The sequence below is a fragment of the Cyanistes caeruleus genome, chromosome 1 (assembly GCF_971803275.1).
Source record: "Cyanistes caeruleus chromosome 1, bCyaCae1.hap1.1, whole genome shotgun sequence".
In the NCBI taxonomy this organism is placed as follows: Eukaryota; Metazoa; Chordata; class Aves; order Passeriformes; family Paridae; genus Cyanistes; species Cyanistes caeruleus.
Window position 1 is genome coordinate 151,782,552 of NC_141701.1, and position 13,063 is coordinate 151,795,614.

Sequence of the window (13,063 nt, forward strand, 5' to 3'; positions counted from 1 at the left end):
GCATCATCAGAATAATAATAATAATAATAATAATAATTAATAATAATAATAAATTCACAGGTTGGTGGCTGGGAAGGCGAATCCCGCTGGGAATCGAGGCTCCCGAGGGCCGGGGGTTGTTGTTTTTTTCCAGGGGCTATTCCAGCTCCGTGTCCTCTTTGGGCTTGTAGAGGATCCCGAATTTCTGCATGTACTTCTTGATGTATTCCTTGGTTTTGTGTTTGACGTTCTCGTTGCACTCCAGGTCCTCGGGGTTCTTGCAGTACTTGAGCTCCTTGTTCATCACTCCGTGGGTCAGCTGTGGGCGGGAGGGAAAGGAGCGGGAATGCAGCGGGAATGTCGTGGGAATGTCGCAGGAATGGCAGGGGAATGTCACGAGAATGCAGCGGGAATGTCACAGGAATGCAGCGGGAATGTCACGGGAATGCAGCGGGAATATCATGGGAATGCAGCAGGAATATCGTGGGAATGTCACAGGAATATCACGGGAAAGGCACAGGAATGCAGTGGGAATATTGTGGGAATGTCGCAGGAATGGCAGGGGAATGTCACGGGAATGTCATGGGAATGTCGCAGGAATGGCAGGGGAATGTCACAGGAATATCATGGGAATGCAGCAGGAATGTCATGGGAATATCATGGGAACGTCGTGGGAATGTTGGAGGAATATAACGGGAATATCGTGGGAATGTTGCGGGAATGTCGCAGGAATGGCAGGGGAATGTCGCGAGAATGCAGCGGGAATGTCGTGGGAATGCAGCGGGAATGTCGTGGGAATGGCACAGGAATGCAGCGGGAATGTCGCAGGAATTCAGTGGGAATGCCACGGGAATGTCGTGGGAATGTTGTGGGAATGTCACGGGAATGGCATGGGAATGTCATGGGAATGTCACAGGAATGCAGTGGGAATGTCATGGGAATATCGTGGGAATGCAGCGGGAATGTCACAGGAATGTCACGGGAATGAAGCGGGAATGTCGTGGGAATATCACAGGAATGTCACGAGAATGCAGCAGGAATGTCACGGGAATGTCACGAGAATGGCACGGGAATGTCACGGGAATGTCACGGGAATGGCACGGGAATGTCACGGGAATGCCGGAGTCAGGCCCGGAATTCCCGCTGAAATCCCCGGCTGCTGTGCTCCTACTTCCCGAATATCTCCTCTGATTTCCAAATATTCCCTGAGCCATTGTCCCATTATTCCCCAAATATTCCACAAATATTCCCGAAATATTCCTGAAATATTGCCCAAATATTCCCGAAATATTCCTGAAATATTCCCTAAATATTCCCTAAATATTCCCCAAATATTCCCTATTCTCTAAATATTCCCTAAATATTCCTGAAATATTCCCCAAATATTCCCTAAATATTCTTAAAATATTCCCCAAATATTCCCCAAATATTCCCTAAATATTCCTGAAATATTCCCTAAATATTCTTAAAATAATCCCCAAATATTCCCTAAATATTCCTGAAATACTCCCCAAATATTCCCTAAATATTCCCCAAATATTCCCTAAATATTCTTAAAATATTCCCCAAATATTCCCCAAATATTTCCCAAATATTCCCCAAATATTCCCTAAATATTCCTGAAATATTGCCCAAATATTCCCTAAATATTCCCTAAATATTCCCCAAATATTCCCTAAATATTCTTAAAATATTCCCCAAATATTCCTGAAATATTGCCCAAATATTCCCTAAATATTCCCTAAATATTCCTGAAACATTCCCCAAATATTCCCCAAATATTCCCTAAATATTCCCCAAATATTCCTGAAATATTCCCTAAATATGTCAGTGTTCCCTCAGTATCTGCTGTTCTTTTCCAAACATTCCCAAATTATTTTCCTGTTATTCCCCAAATATTCCCCAAATAATTCCTAATATTCAATTTTTTGTTATTTCCCAAATATTCCCTAAAGATTTCCTATTTTTATGCCAATATTTGCAATAATTCCCCAAATATTTCCCATTATCCCCAAACATTCCCTAAATTATTCTCCTGTTATTGCCCAGATAGTCCCCAAATATTTTCTATTATTCCCCAAATATTCCCCCTCAGCCCTGTATTCCCAAATTCCCAAATTCCCTCGTGTTCCCAACTCCTTGACCCCCGTGTCCCTATGTCCCCTCCATCCTCGGTGTCCCCATGGCCCCAAATTCCCGTGTCCCTGCATTTTCCATGTTCCTAATTCCCAAATTCCAATGATCCCACGCTTTCCATGGCTCCACTTCCCAAATTCCTGTGATCCTGCACTTTCCATGTCCCCACTTCCCAAATTCTTGTGATCCTGCACTTTCCATGGCTCCACTTCCCAAATTCCCGTGATCCTGCACTTTCCATGGCTCCACTTCCCAAATTCCAATGTCCCTGCACTTTCCATGGCTCCACTTCCCAAATTCCAATGATCCTGCACTCTCCATGGCTCCACTTCCCAAATTCCCGTGATCCTGCACTTTCCATGGCTCCACTTCCCAAATTCCAATGATCCTGCACTCTCCATGGCTCCACTTCCCAAATTCCAATGTCCCTGCACTCTCCATGTCCCCACTTCCCAAATTCCATGTGCCCGTGTCCCCATGTCCCCATATCCATGTCTCACATCCCCATATCCCCATGTTCCTGTATCCATGTCCCACATCCCCGTGTCCATGTCCCACATCTCCATGTTCCCATATCCATGTCCCACATTCCCATGTCCCCATATTCCCATATCCATATCCCCATGTCCCATATCCATGTCCCCACGTTCCCATATCCATGTCCCACATCTGTGTCCCTGTGTCACCACATTCCCACATCCATGTCCCCATGTTCCCATATCCATGTCCCACATCCCCATGTCCCAGTACTCTCCATGTCTCCATGTCCCCATACCCCGTGTGTCCCCGTGTCCTTGTGCCTCTGGATCCACGTGTTCCCAAATCCTTCTGTTCCCACGTCCTTGGATCCCAGGTCCCTGTGCCCTCCGTGTCCCCCCATCCTTGTGTCCCCCACATTCCCACATTCCCACATTCATTCCCGCATTCCCACATTCCCACATTCATTCCCACATTCCCACATTCATTCCCGCATTCCCACCTTGCGTGCCAGGTGTTTGAAGTCCTCGGTGGTGGTGATCCGGCCCACCTTGCAGTCGGGTTTCCGGTACGGATTCAGGCACTGCACGATGAACTGGGACATCTGCGGGAGACAGCGCTGGATGCAGCTCCCTGCTCCCATCCCATATCCCATATCCCATATCCCATATCCCATATCCCATATCCCATATCCCATATCCCATATCCCATATCCCATATCCCATATCCCATCCCATATCCCATATCCCATATCCCATATCCCATATCCCATCCCATATCCTATATCCCATATCCCATATCTCATCTCCCATATCCCATATCCCATATCCCATATCCCATATCCCATATCCCATATCCCATATCCCATCCCACTGATCCCATCCCACTGATCCCATCCCATATCCCATATCCCATATCCCATATCCCATATCTCATCTCCCATATTCCATATCCCATCCCATATCTCATCTCCCATATCCCATATCCCATATCCCATATCCCATATCCCATATCCCATATCCCATATCCCATATCCCATATCCCATATCTCATCTCCCATATCCCATATCCCATATCTCATCTCCCATATCCCATATCCCATATCCCATCCCACCGATCCCATCCCACCCATCCCATCCCATCCCATCCCATCCATCCCATCCCATCCCATCCCATCCCATCCCATCCCATCCCATCCCATCCCATCCCACTGATCCCATCCCATCCCATCCCATCCCATCCCACTGATCCCATCCCATCCCCCTGATCCCATCCCATTCCCGGATGATCCCTCACCTCTTTCCTGAACACCTCCTTGCTTTTCTTGGCCAGCTCGCTGGACGTGTCGGCTTCCGCCGTCTTGGGCTTCTTGGAAGACTGGAGAGGGGAAAGGGGGATGGGAATGCTGGGAATGGGGGATGGAAACGCTTCCCTGCTCCAGCCCCGGACACAACGCTCCCAGCCCAGCCAGGCAGGCTTCCAGCCCTTCCCAGGGAGATTCCCAGTCCATTCCCAGGGAGATTCCCAACCCATTCCCAGGGAGATTCCAGCCCTTCCCAGGGAGATTCCCAGTCCATTCCCAGGGAGATTCCCAACCCATTCCCAGGGAGATTCCCAGTCCATTCCCAGGGAGATTCCCAGTCCATTCCCAGGGAGATTCCCAACCCATTCCCAGGGAGATTCCCAGTCTATTCCCAGGGAGATTCCAGTCCTTCCCAGGGAGATTCCCAGTCCATTCCCAGGGAGATTCCCAGTCCATTCCCAGGGATATTCCCAACCCCTTCCCAGGGAGATTCCAGCCCTTCCCAGGGAGATTCCCAGCCCTTCCCAGGGAGACTCCCAACCCCTTCCCAGGGAGATTCCCAACCCCTTCCCAGGAAAATTCCCAGTGTTCCCAGGGAGATTCCCAGCCCAATGCCAGCACACTCCCCAGTCCAATCCAGGTCTATCCCAGCCTGATCCCAATGAGCTTCCAAGCCCGTTCCAGCACATTCCTCAATCCGTTCCCGTGATCCTGCACTTTCCATGGCTCCACTTCCCAGCCCATCCCAGCCCAAGGCCAGCACATTTCCCAGCCCGATCCAGGTACAATTCCCAGACAAATGCCTGCACATTCCTACCCCAAACCAGGGATTTCCCAGCCTGGTCCCATGAGCTTCCCAGCCCATTCCTGGTGCTCTTCCCAGCCTTATCCTGGGAAACTTCCCAGCTCATTCCTGGTGAGCTTCCCAGTGAATCCCAGTGAATCCCAGCCTTATCCTGGGAAACTTCCCAGCTCATTCCTGGTGATCTTCCCAGCCCAGTCCCACTCCACACCCCAAATTCCCAATTTCCCAGCCCAATCCCAGGGAGCTCCCCATCCCGATGCCGGCACGCTCCTCGCCCCGATCCAGGCACAATTCCCAGTCTGATCCCAGCACATTCCCAGCCCAGTCCCAGCATTTCCCAGCCTTGCTCCTGGCACAGTCCCCAGCTCGTTCCTGAAACATTTCCCAGCCCAATCCTGGCACAATTCCCAGCACGCTCCTGGCCTGGGAGGCACAGGGACCACTCCTCGTTCTTGTTTTCTTTGGAAAAAAAGCTGGAAAAAGAGCAGGAATGGCTCCTGGGGCCGGTCCATAGTGGGAGCAATCCCTGTGCCGATGGATTTCCTCCAGGAATTCCCTGGGAGGGCTGAGGCCCCCCACAAGCATTCCCAGGGATTATCTTCAGCTACAGTCAGGATAAAGGGAATTTTCTGGGAATTTCTGGCTGTTTCCCTGATCCCTGATTTATTCCCGGAGGAGAATCCGCTCCGGCCGCGCCCTGGAGCCCATCCCCTCCCGCCGGATCCGCTCCCACCTCCCACATCCCGAGATCTCCTTGGAGCCCAGGGAGGGAAAAGCAGAATCCCTGCACCGTTTTTTTGGGATCCAGCTCATCCCAACTTGGATTGCAAGGGCGGGAAGAGCAAATGGATTTGTTAAAGGTTTGGAATGCTGGGGGAGGTTTCCCTGCTCCTTCTTCTCATTGATGATGTCCCAAGATTTCTTTTAATTCAAAAAAATCCCACTTTTTAAAAGGATTTAACACGGAAAAAAAAGCTGGAAAAATTCCCTTTTGATCCCTAAAATCGTGCCTGGGTGGAGGGCAGAGCTGCAAATCCCGGGAGCGAAGGGATGGGGTGGGAATCAGCCGTGCCAGGGAGCCTGCGCTTGGCTGCCACTTCAGAGGGCTGGGAATGGGAATGGGAATGGGAATGGGAATGGGGATGGGAATGGGGATGGGAATGGGGATGGGGATGGGGATGGGAATGGGGATGGGAATGGGGATGGGGATGGGAATGGGGATGGGAATGGGGATGGGAATGGGGATGGGGATGGGAATGGGGATGGGAATGGGAATGGGGATGGGAATGGGAATGGGGATGGGGATGGGGATGGGAATGGGGATGGGAATGGGAATGGGGATGGGAATGGGAATGGGGATGGGGATGGGAATGGGGATGGGGATGGGGATGGGGATGGGGATGGGGATGGGGATGGGAATGGGGATGGGGATGGGGATGGGAATGGGGATGGGAATGGGCAGCAGATGACTCCGGATGGCTCCAGCACCAAAGCCTGCAGCACTCCATCAGCAAACCCTTCATCATTCCCAAACCCCTCGTCATTCCCAAACTCCTGACATTCCCAAACCCCTCGTCATTCCCAAACCCCTGACATTCCCAAACTCTTCATCATTCCCAAACCCTTCCCAAACCCCTCGTCATTCCCAAGCCCTTCCCTAAACTGACATTCCCAGGCCCTTCATCCTTCCCAAACTCTTTGTCATTCCCAAACTCTTTATCATTCCCAAACCCCTTCTCCATCCCAAATCCTTCTCCACCAATCCCTTCTCCATCCCAAATCCTTCTCCAATCCCTTCTCCATTCCAAATCCTTCTCTACCAATCCCTTCCCCATCCCTAATCCTTCTCCACCAATCTTTTCTCCACCCAAATCCTTCTCCAATCCCTTCTCCAATCCTTTCTCCACCCCAAATCCTTCTCCACCAATCCCTTCTCCATCCCAAATCCTTCCCCATCCAAACCCTCTCCATGTGGGATGAGGGTAGGAATCGGTGTTGGGATTGGCAGGGAAAGATGAGGAGGAGGAGGAGGAGGAGGAAGGAAAACTCCGTTTCCAAGCTCCCTCTCGTGCCAAGGTGCCAATTCCTCCTTGGAGAACCCTTCCTGATTTTAGGCTAAAATTCCATTCTGGATTATTTTAGTATCAAACTCTCCTTATCAAGGCCTTCCTCCCTCGCCTCTCCAAAGCCAAATCCCATAATCCAAAGGCTGCCAGGAAAACTAACGCAGGAAAATCCCCTGGAAGGGTGGGAAAATCCCTATTTTCCAGCCTCTGGAGGAGACGGGAATGGAGCAGCCACAAAGATGGGGGGGAAAAGCAGCCTGGGATGGGATCGAGAAGCCAAATGTTTGGGAAAACTGGGATTCTCTTTTCCAGCAGCTGGGATCTGCTCCACTGACACCAACCTTTCCATGGAGCAGGGACAAACTCATCCCAAATCCAAGCTTTTTCCATCTAAAAGGATGCAAAACTTCCAGCATCCAGCCCAGTGTTCCTGCTGGGCCGCTCCCTCGGGAAAGCCGTTTTCCAGGGGAAAAATGGGATTTTGAGTGTTCTTTAAGGGAATGGTGATCCCTGGCTTCCCGCTCCTCTTGTGCTTTTCCATCAGGATCCTCCCCCACGGCCCGGGAACACCGGGAACAGCAGCGGCAGCCGTCGGATGCCGGGGGTTTCATCCCTCCTGGGTGGGTTTAATCCACCCGGGAAAGGTGTGGGGTGGAGAGGAGGGTAAAAAATCCCAGGAATGTGGTTGTAATGTCAGGGTGGAACGGCCATGGGAATTCAGTGCCAGGAAAAAATCCGACCTTCCGGCCATCCTGGCCCAGAAGAAAAGGAATGAAAAGCTCTGGAGTGAGCAGGAACCACCTCAGCCTGAGGTCAGGAATGAGGGATTCAGGGAAATTCAGGGATTTGGGGTTTGGAGTGAGCAATAAAAGCTGGAAGGAGCAGCCGGCTCACGGCTGAGGTGAAACCCTTGGATGGCCACCTCGGCTCCTCTTTATCCCGATTTATGGGATAAAATCCCACATTTCTGGAATCACCTTCCCCTGCTGCTCCCTCTGCTGTACAGAGACCCTCAGAATTCCATAGGAAAACAACTCCCAAGCTGGAATTTCCTCGCTCGGGAGAGCCCAACCTTCCCCCCAGCACCTCGTTCCCATCCCAGGGATGTTCCCAAACATCTCCAAGCCGCTCTCCCACCACTGAACTTCTGCTCATCCCTCCACAGGGATGCATTTCCCAGCTAATCCAGCTCCAAAATTCCCTCTGGAGCATCCAATTAACGTTTTCTCCCTCATTCCCAATATCCTTCCACAATATTTGCAACCCTAAGATTCCTGGAATATCAGGGAATGTCGTGGGATAAATGTGACGCTGATCCAGGGATAGGAATCCTTGAAAAGGCTTCCCTGGATTCCTCTGTGGAAGCAGCAGCCCCTTGGCTGAGCGGGGAGTGCCAGCTCTGAGCTCATTTTCCAATTAACTTTTTTTTCCAGGGAGATAAATATTTGTCCATGATTTTGCCGGAGTGAACTCGCCAGGATTCCTGGCTGGAGCACTCGGAGGCGTTCCGGGAACGGGATTAACCCTTGGGATCCCGGCAGCACAGGGGAAAGGCAACAGCAGCAGCCATGGGGGATGTTCCTGGGTGCTGCAGGATGGACAACACCTCCAGGAAAACCCTGGGAATGTGGGAGCACCCAAGCAGCGGGAAAAATTATTCCTTTCTTTCCATGGATTTTCCCCAGCTTTTTAAGGAATCAGGAAGGTATGGGAAAGGCTCCTGAGCCACACCCTTAGTTTATCCTTTTTCGGTGTTATTCCCCCTCATTCCCATTTTTCTGGCCAGCTCCACACAGAGGTTGGAATTCCAGGGAACTCCGGTGTCCGTGGCGGAACAGCCGAGCCCCGAGCGCGGCCAACGGAGCCACCCCGAAGGATCCGGGGTCACTTCTGTCCCCCGGGATCTGGAGCTCCCAAATCCCCACGGATCCCCCATCCCAAGGATTCCTGTCCCTCACCTTCATGGGGTTCTCGTCGTACGTGGGGGTCCCGAGGTCCATCTCGGCCTCGTGCTCCAGGCTGGCCTCGTCCCCGGGGCTGTCCCAGGTGGGAGGATCCCACTGGGTTTGTCTGGAGGGAGGAAAACAGATCCAGGTCACCTCCTGGGAGAAACCGGGAGCAGCTCACGGATTGTGGCACCGACGGGGACATCCGGGTCCCGTCAGCCATCGGAATTCCCGACGGGCGGAATCCCCGGCCTCGCTCTTAACCCGGAGGTTTCCAAGCTGGGGAAGGTTAAAAGCGAGCAGGAAGAAGTGAAAAAACAGGAATCTGCACCATTTCTCACCACGGTGACGCCGTGGGATCGAGGGATGCTCATCACAGGGATGGAATTCCCAGCATGGAAAGGTGGGAACATCCCACCAAGGCCCCCGTGGGTCTCCTCAGCTCATCCCAAAACTTCCAAACAATTCACCAATTCCTGCTCCACTGGTTTGGATCCCAGGTGTTTGAAGGGAAGGGAGCAGGGAGGAATCCAAAAGGGAGATGGAAAAGATTTATGGATGCAGGGAAAAGTGTGCTGGGAACACAAACTGCCAGCAGGAAAAGGATATGGAAGACATTATTCCTGCTTACCCCCATGGATTCTCGTGGATCTCCCATGGAGTTGGGAGATTTAAAAAAAAGTCCCTTTCAGAAGCTTAAAATTCATTTTGAAATTCCAGGTAAATTCATTAGGGGTTGAACCAAAACCTGGTTTTCTTTCCAAAACCGATGGGAAAGGTGTAGGAAAAACCTTGGGGAAATCACGTTAGGGCTCGAGTCGTGCCAGGGGAAGTTCAGGTTGGATACTGGGAAAACTCCTTGATGGAAAAGGCTGTCCCTGGACAAGAGGTGGGGGAGGAATCCCAGAGGAACCTCCTGCTGGAGTCTGGGATACAGAGTGTGTGCCCTTGTTTCTCATCCTTAGTTTTGAGATCCAGAAAAACACTGAATTTCATATAATATAAAATTCATGAGCGTGTTTTCACGGTGATACATGAGAACAAATGTTAAAGTTAGATGGAAAAAGCTCAAAGTGTGAATGTGTAAATTAGAAAGTTCTTAAATCACCGGGTGAAAAAGTTAGTTTGGATAAAAGGAGACAAGATTGAGGATTTAAGGTGTTGTCTCTTGTCCTTCTTTCTTCTTCATGTTCTTCTCCTTGAGGTTTTTGGGTGAAAGTGATTGGACAGAAAATGCTGCAGTGAAGCACAGAGGTGATGGGTCATTGAGTCATTAAGAAAAGTAATGTACGTGTCTATTGTTAATTGGGTAAAAATAAGTATAAAGATAAAAGAACTGCGTATTTTGGGGCTATTTTGTGCCATCAGACACAAAGTGAGCCATCTTCTGATTGTTGTACCGTCAGAAGAAAGAAATGTACCGGATTGCAAAGATGAACCTTGTGCAGCCAGCCTAGAAAAACCTGTCAGGTTTTGTGATGACCTTTTAAAAAACACGAGAAACAAAATTCTAACGAGCTGGGAGTTTTCTTCCAATCACAAGAACTGAGATAAGCAGGGCTCCCCACCAGGGAGGATCCCGAAAGAATTCAGTCCAAAGGAGGCTGAGAAATCCAGGAAGAGAAAGAAAAATACAGAAGAGATGCAGCAGAATCAGAGAAACAGAAAAAGGATTTTTTTAGGATTTTTTAAACCTCTGAGCCCCGTGGATGTGGCACTTGGGGACAGGGCTTGGTGACATCTCCACACTCACCTGGTGACCACGTGGTAGTAGTAGATCTTCCCCTCGGGATCCCGAGCCGTTTTCCAGTTGGGAGGGAGGACGATGGTTTTGGGTTTGGGAGGGGAAGGTGGAGGCAGATCCAGGAGGTTGTTGGTGACCACCAGCTCCGGCTGCAAACGGAAAAGAACGGAGAGAACGTGGTGAGGGCTCGCCAGAGGTGCCCTGGGCAGCTCTTTATCCCGCGGGAAAACCCTCGGGAAACGGATGCTCACCTGCTGGATGGGCTGGGGCTGCCCGGCCGCCACGATGGCGGTGACGGCGGCGGGGGGCTGCACGATGACTCCCTGCGGATGAGCCGTGTAGATCTGCTGGCCCTGGATGTACTGGAGACCCGGCTGGGCGTAGCTCTGCAACAGGGAACCGCGCTCAGCTGCTTCTCCCAAAAACACCTCGGCAGCGGGAGAGCAGATCCCACCAGGCCAGGCTGCTCCGAGTCACATCCAGCCTGGCCTCCGACACCTCCAGGGATCCACAGATCCTCTGGGAATTCCATCCCAGCCCCTCCCCACCTTCCCAGCCAGGAATTCCTTCCTGGTATTAGCCTTGGATCTTTTTTGTAATGTAATTAATTCTGGTAGTTGCAGACTCCGCTTCCAAAAGCCGGCGGAAGTCGAGCTCCCACATCCACGTTTTACTCATTTACTCAGCTTTTATCCACAAATCTCCCTCCAACAGTCAAAAAACCCAAAATATTCCTGCAAACTTGCAAATTCCTGATTGGCCCCAACAGCTATGGAATCATCATCCCTGGATGTGTTCAATATTCCCCATCCTGGGATGTTCTCAATATTCCCCATCCCTGGATGTTCTCCATATTCCCCATCCCTGGATTTGTTCAAGATCCCCCATCCCTGGATTTTCTCAATATTCCCCATCCCTGGATTTTCTCAATATTCTCCATCCCTGGATTTGTTCAGGATCCCCCATCCTGGGATGTGTCCAGGATCCTCCATCTCGGGATGTGTTCAGGATCTCCCATCCCAGGAGGTGTTCAATATTCCCCATCCCTGGATTTGTTCAGGATTCCCCCATCCCTGGATGTTCTCCATATGCCCCATCCCAGGATGTGTCCAGGACCCCACATCCCTGGATGTTCTCAATATCTCCCATCCCTTGGAATGTCCAAGGCCAGGCTGGACGGGGATTGGAGCAATCTCCAAACTGGAGAAGGTGTGGAACTGGATTCTCTTCACGGTTCCATCCCACCCCACACATTCCAGCACTCCACGATTCTCCAGAAAAAACCCTGGAAAATCTGCTTTTCTCCTCCTCTCGGGCAGGAAGAGCGAAGAAGATTCTCCAATAAGAGAAACACAGCGTGAGCGACTCCGAGTGTTCCTCCAGCCGGACATTCCCAGCTGGAATTACCTGGACGATGGGCGGGGTGGTCTGCGAGTAGGGCGAGGTGACTCCGTAGACGGTCTGGCAGGTCTGGCCCTGGTAGTAGATGGCGGGTTGGGACTGTGCCGGGGAGTAGGGCTGCTGGACAGCCACCGGCTGCTGCCCGGAATCCCACACCCCGTAACTCTGGCTCTGCACCGCCCCGGCCGCCGCCACCGGCAGCACGGCCACGTTGGGCTCCTGGTGCACCACGGCGTCGCTCTGCGCCACGTACTGCGGCGCCGTCACCTCCATGGCGGCGGCAGCGGCGGCGGCCACGTGCTGCACCACGGGCACCGGCTGCGGGGTGCTCAGCGCCGGCTCCGCCGCCGGCCCCGCCAGAGTCTGGGAATGCTCGTATCCCGCCGGAGAACACATGGAGTCCATGCTGGGCGTGGGCAGCAGCACCTTGCCGGCGTTGGGGTTGCTGGGATCCACGTAGGCCTGCATGGGGTAGCCTGGAGGGTATCCCATGAAGCTGTGGTGGGGAGTTCCGTAGCCCATGGAGTCGTAGGGAAGCGGGGACGTCATTCCCAAGTTTTGGAGCTGCTGTTGTTGTTTCTGGGCTTCCCGTTGGGCCACCTCCTGCTCGAAGAGCTTGCGGCGCTCCTCCGTGGACAGCTTGTTGCGGTCCTTGGGCCGGACTTTCTTCTTGGATGATGCTGGGGTGTCGTACCTGGAGAGAGGGAAGGGGAAAACCCCACGTGAGGCCTCAAGAAGCTGCGGGCCCTTCCCTGCTGCTCCAGGGACGGTGGGAAAACCTGGAATTCCCAACAACAGCATGAATTCCCAACAACATCCCCTCCTCTCCAGCTGTAGAGAAACAGCCGCCGGTCCTGCTCATCCACAGGGAGCCTGGGATGAGCAATCCCAATGGATTGGCCAACCACGAGTTGTCTGGAGCAGCTGCTCCGGGATACCTGGAGAGGGAGGGAACATCTCCAAGAGAACCCAAGGAAAAGTCATCATCTGCAGGATATCCCAGACAGGCCCTGCTGGAAACACTCTGCCATGTTTTCCCAAAGCAGCACAAACGAGGAATTTCCAAGAGGTTCCCAAACAGGAGCAACCTTCCCTCCCCAAATTCCAGAGCTGGGGTGAGAATTCCATCTTTCAGAACCTCCAGATGGGAGCTGCAGACACGGCAAAGAACAAGGGAATCACGAGCAGCACATTCCTGTTTGGAAT

General features: G+C 52.0%; 1 protein-coding gene across 3 annotated transcripts in view; it reads right to left on the reverse strand.

The window, feature by feature from the left end:
- Nucleotides 1-13,063, reverse strand: part of SETD2 (SET domain containing 2, histone lysine methyltransferase) — a 56,423-nt gene continuing 43,360 nt past the window's right edge. For 2 of the 3 annotated variants that reach the window (XM_086847556.1, XM_086847489.1), the window contains 7 exons: nt 11,864-12,551; nt 10,708-10,842; nt 10,466-10,605; nt 8,725-8,836; nt 3,889-3,969; nt 3,095-3,196; nt 1-298 (listed from right to left, as the gene is read on the reverse strand). In XM_086847556.1, coding sequence (XP_086703682.1) covers nt 137-298; nt 3,095-3,196; nt 3,889-3,969; nt 8,725-8,836; nt 10,466-10,605; nt 10,708-10,842; nt 11,864-12,551 — 1,420 coding nt within the window. In that variant the 3' untranslated portion in view covers nt 1-136. Of the gene's footprint in view, nt 299-3,094; nt 3,197-3,888; nt 3,970-8,724; nt 8,837-10,465; nt 10,606-10,707; nt 10,843-11,863; nt 12,552-13,063 lie in introns of those variants that run through there. The other variant, XR_015275388.1, reaches the window with a different exon arrangement.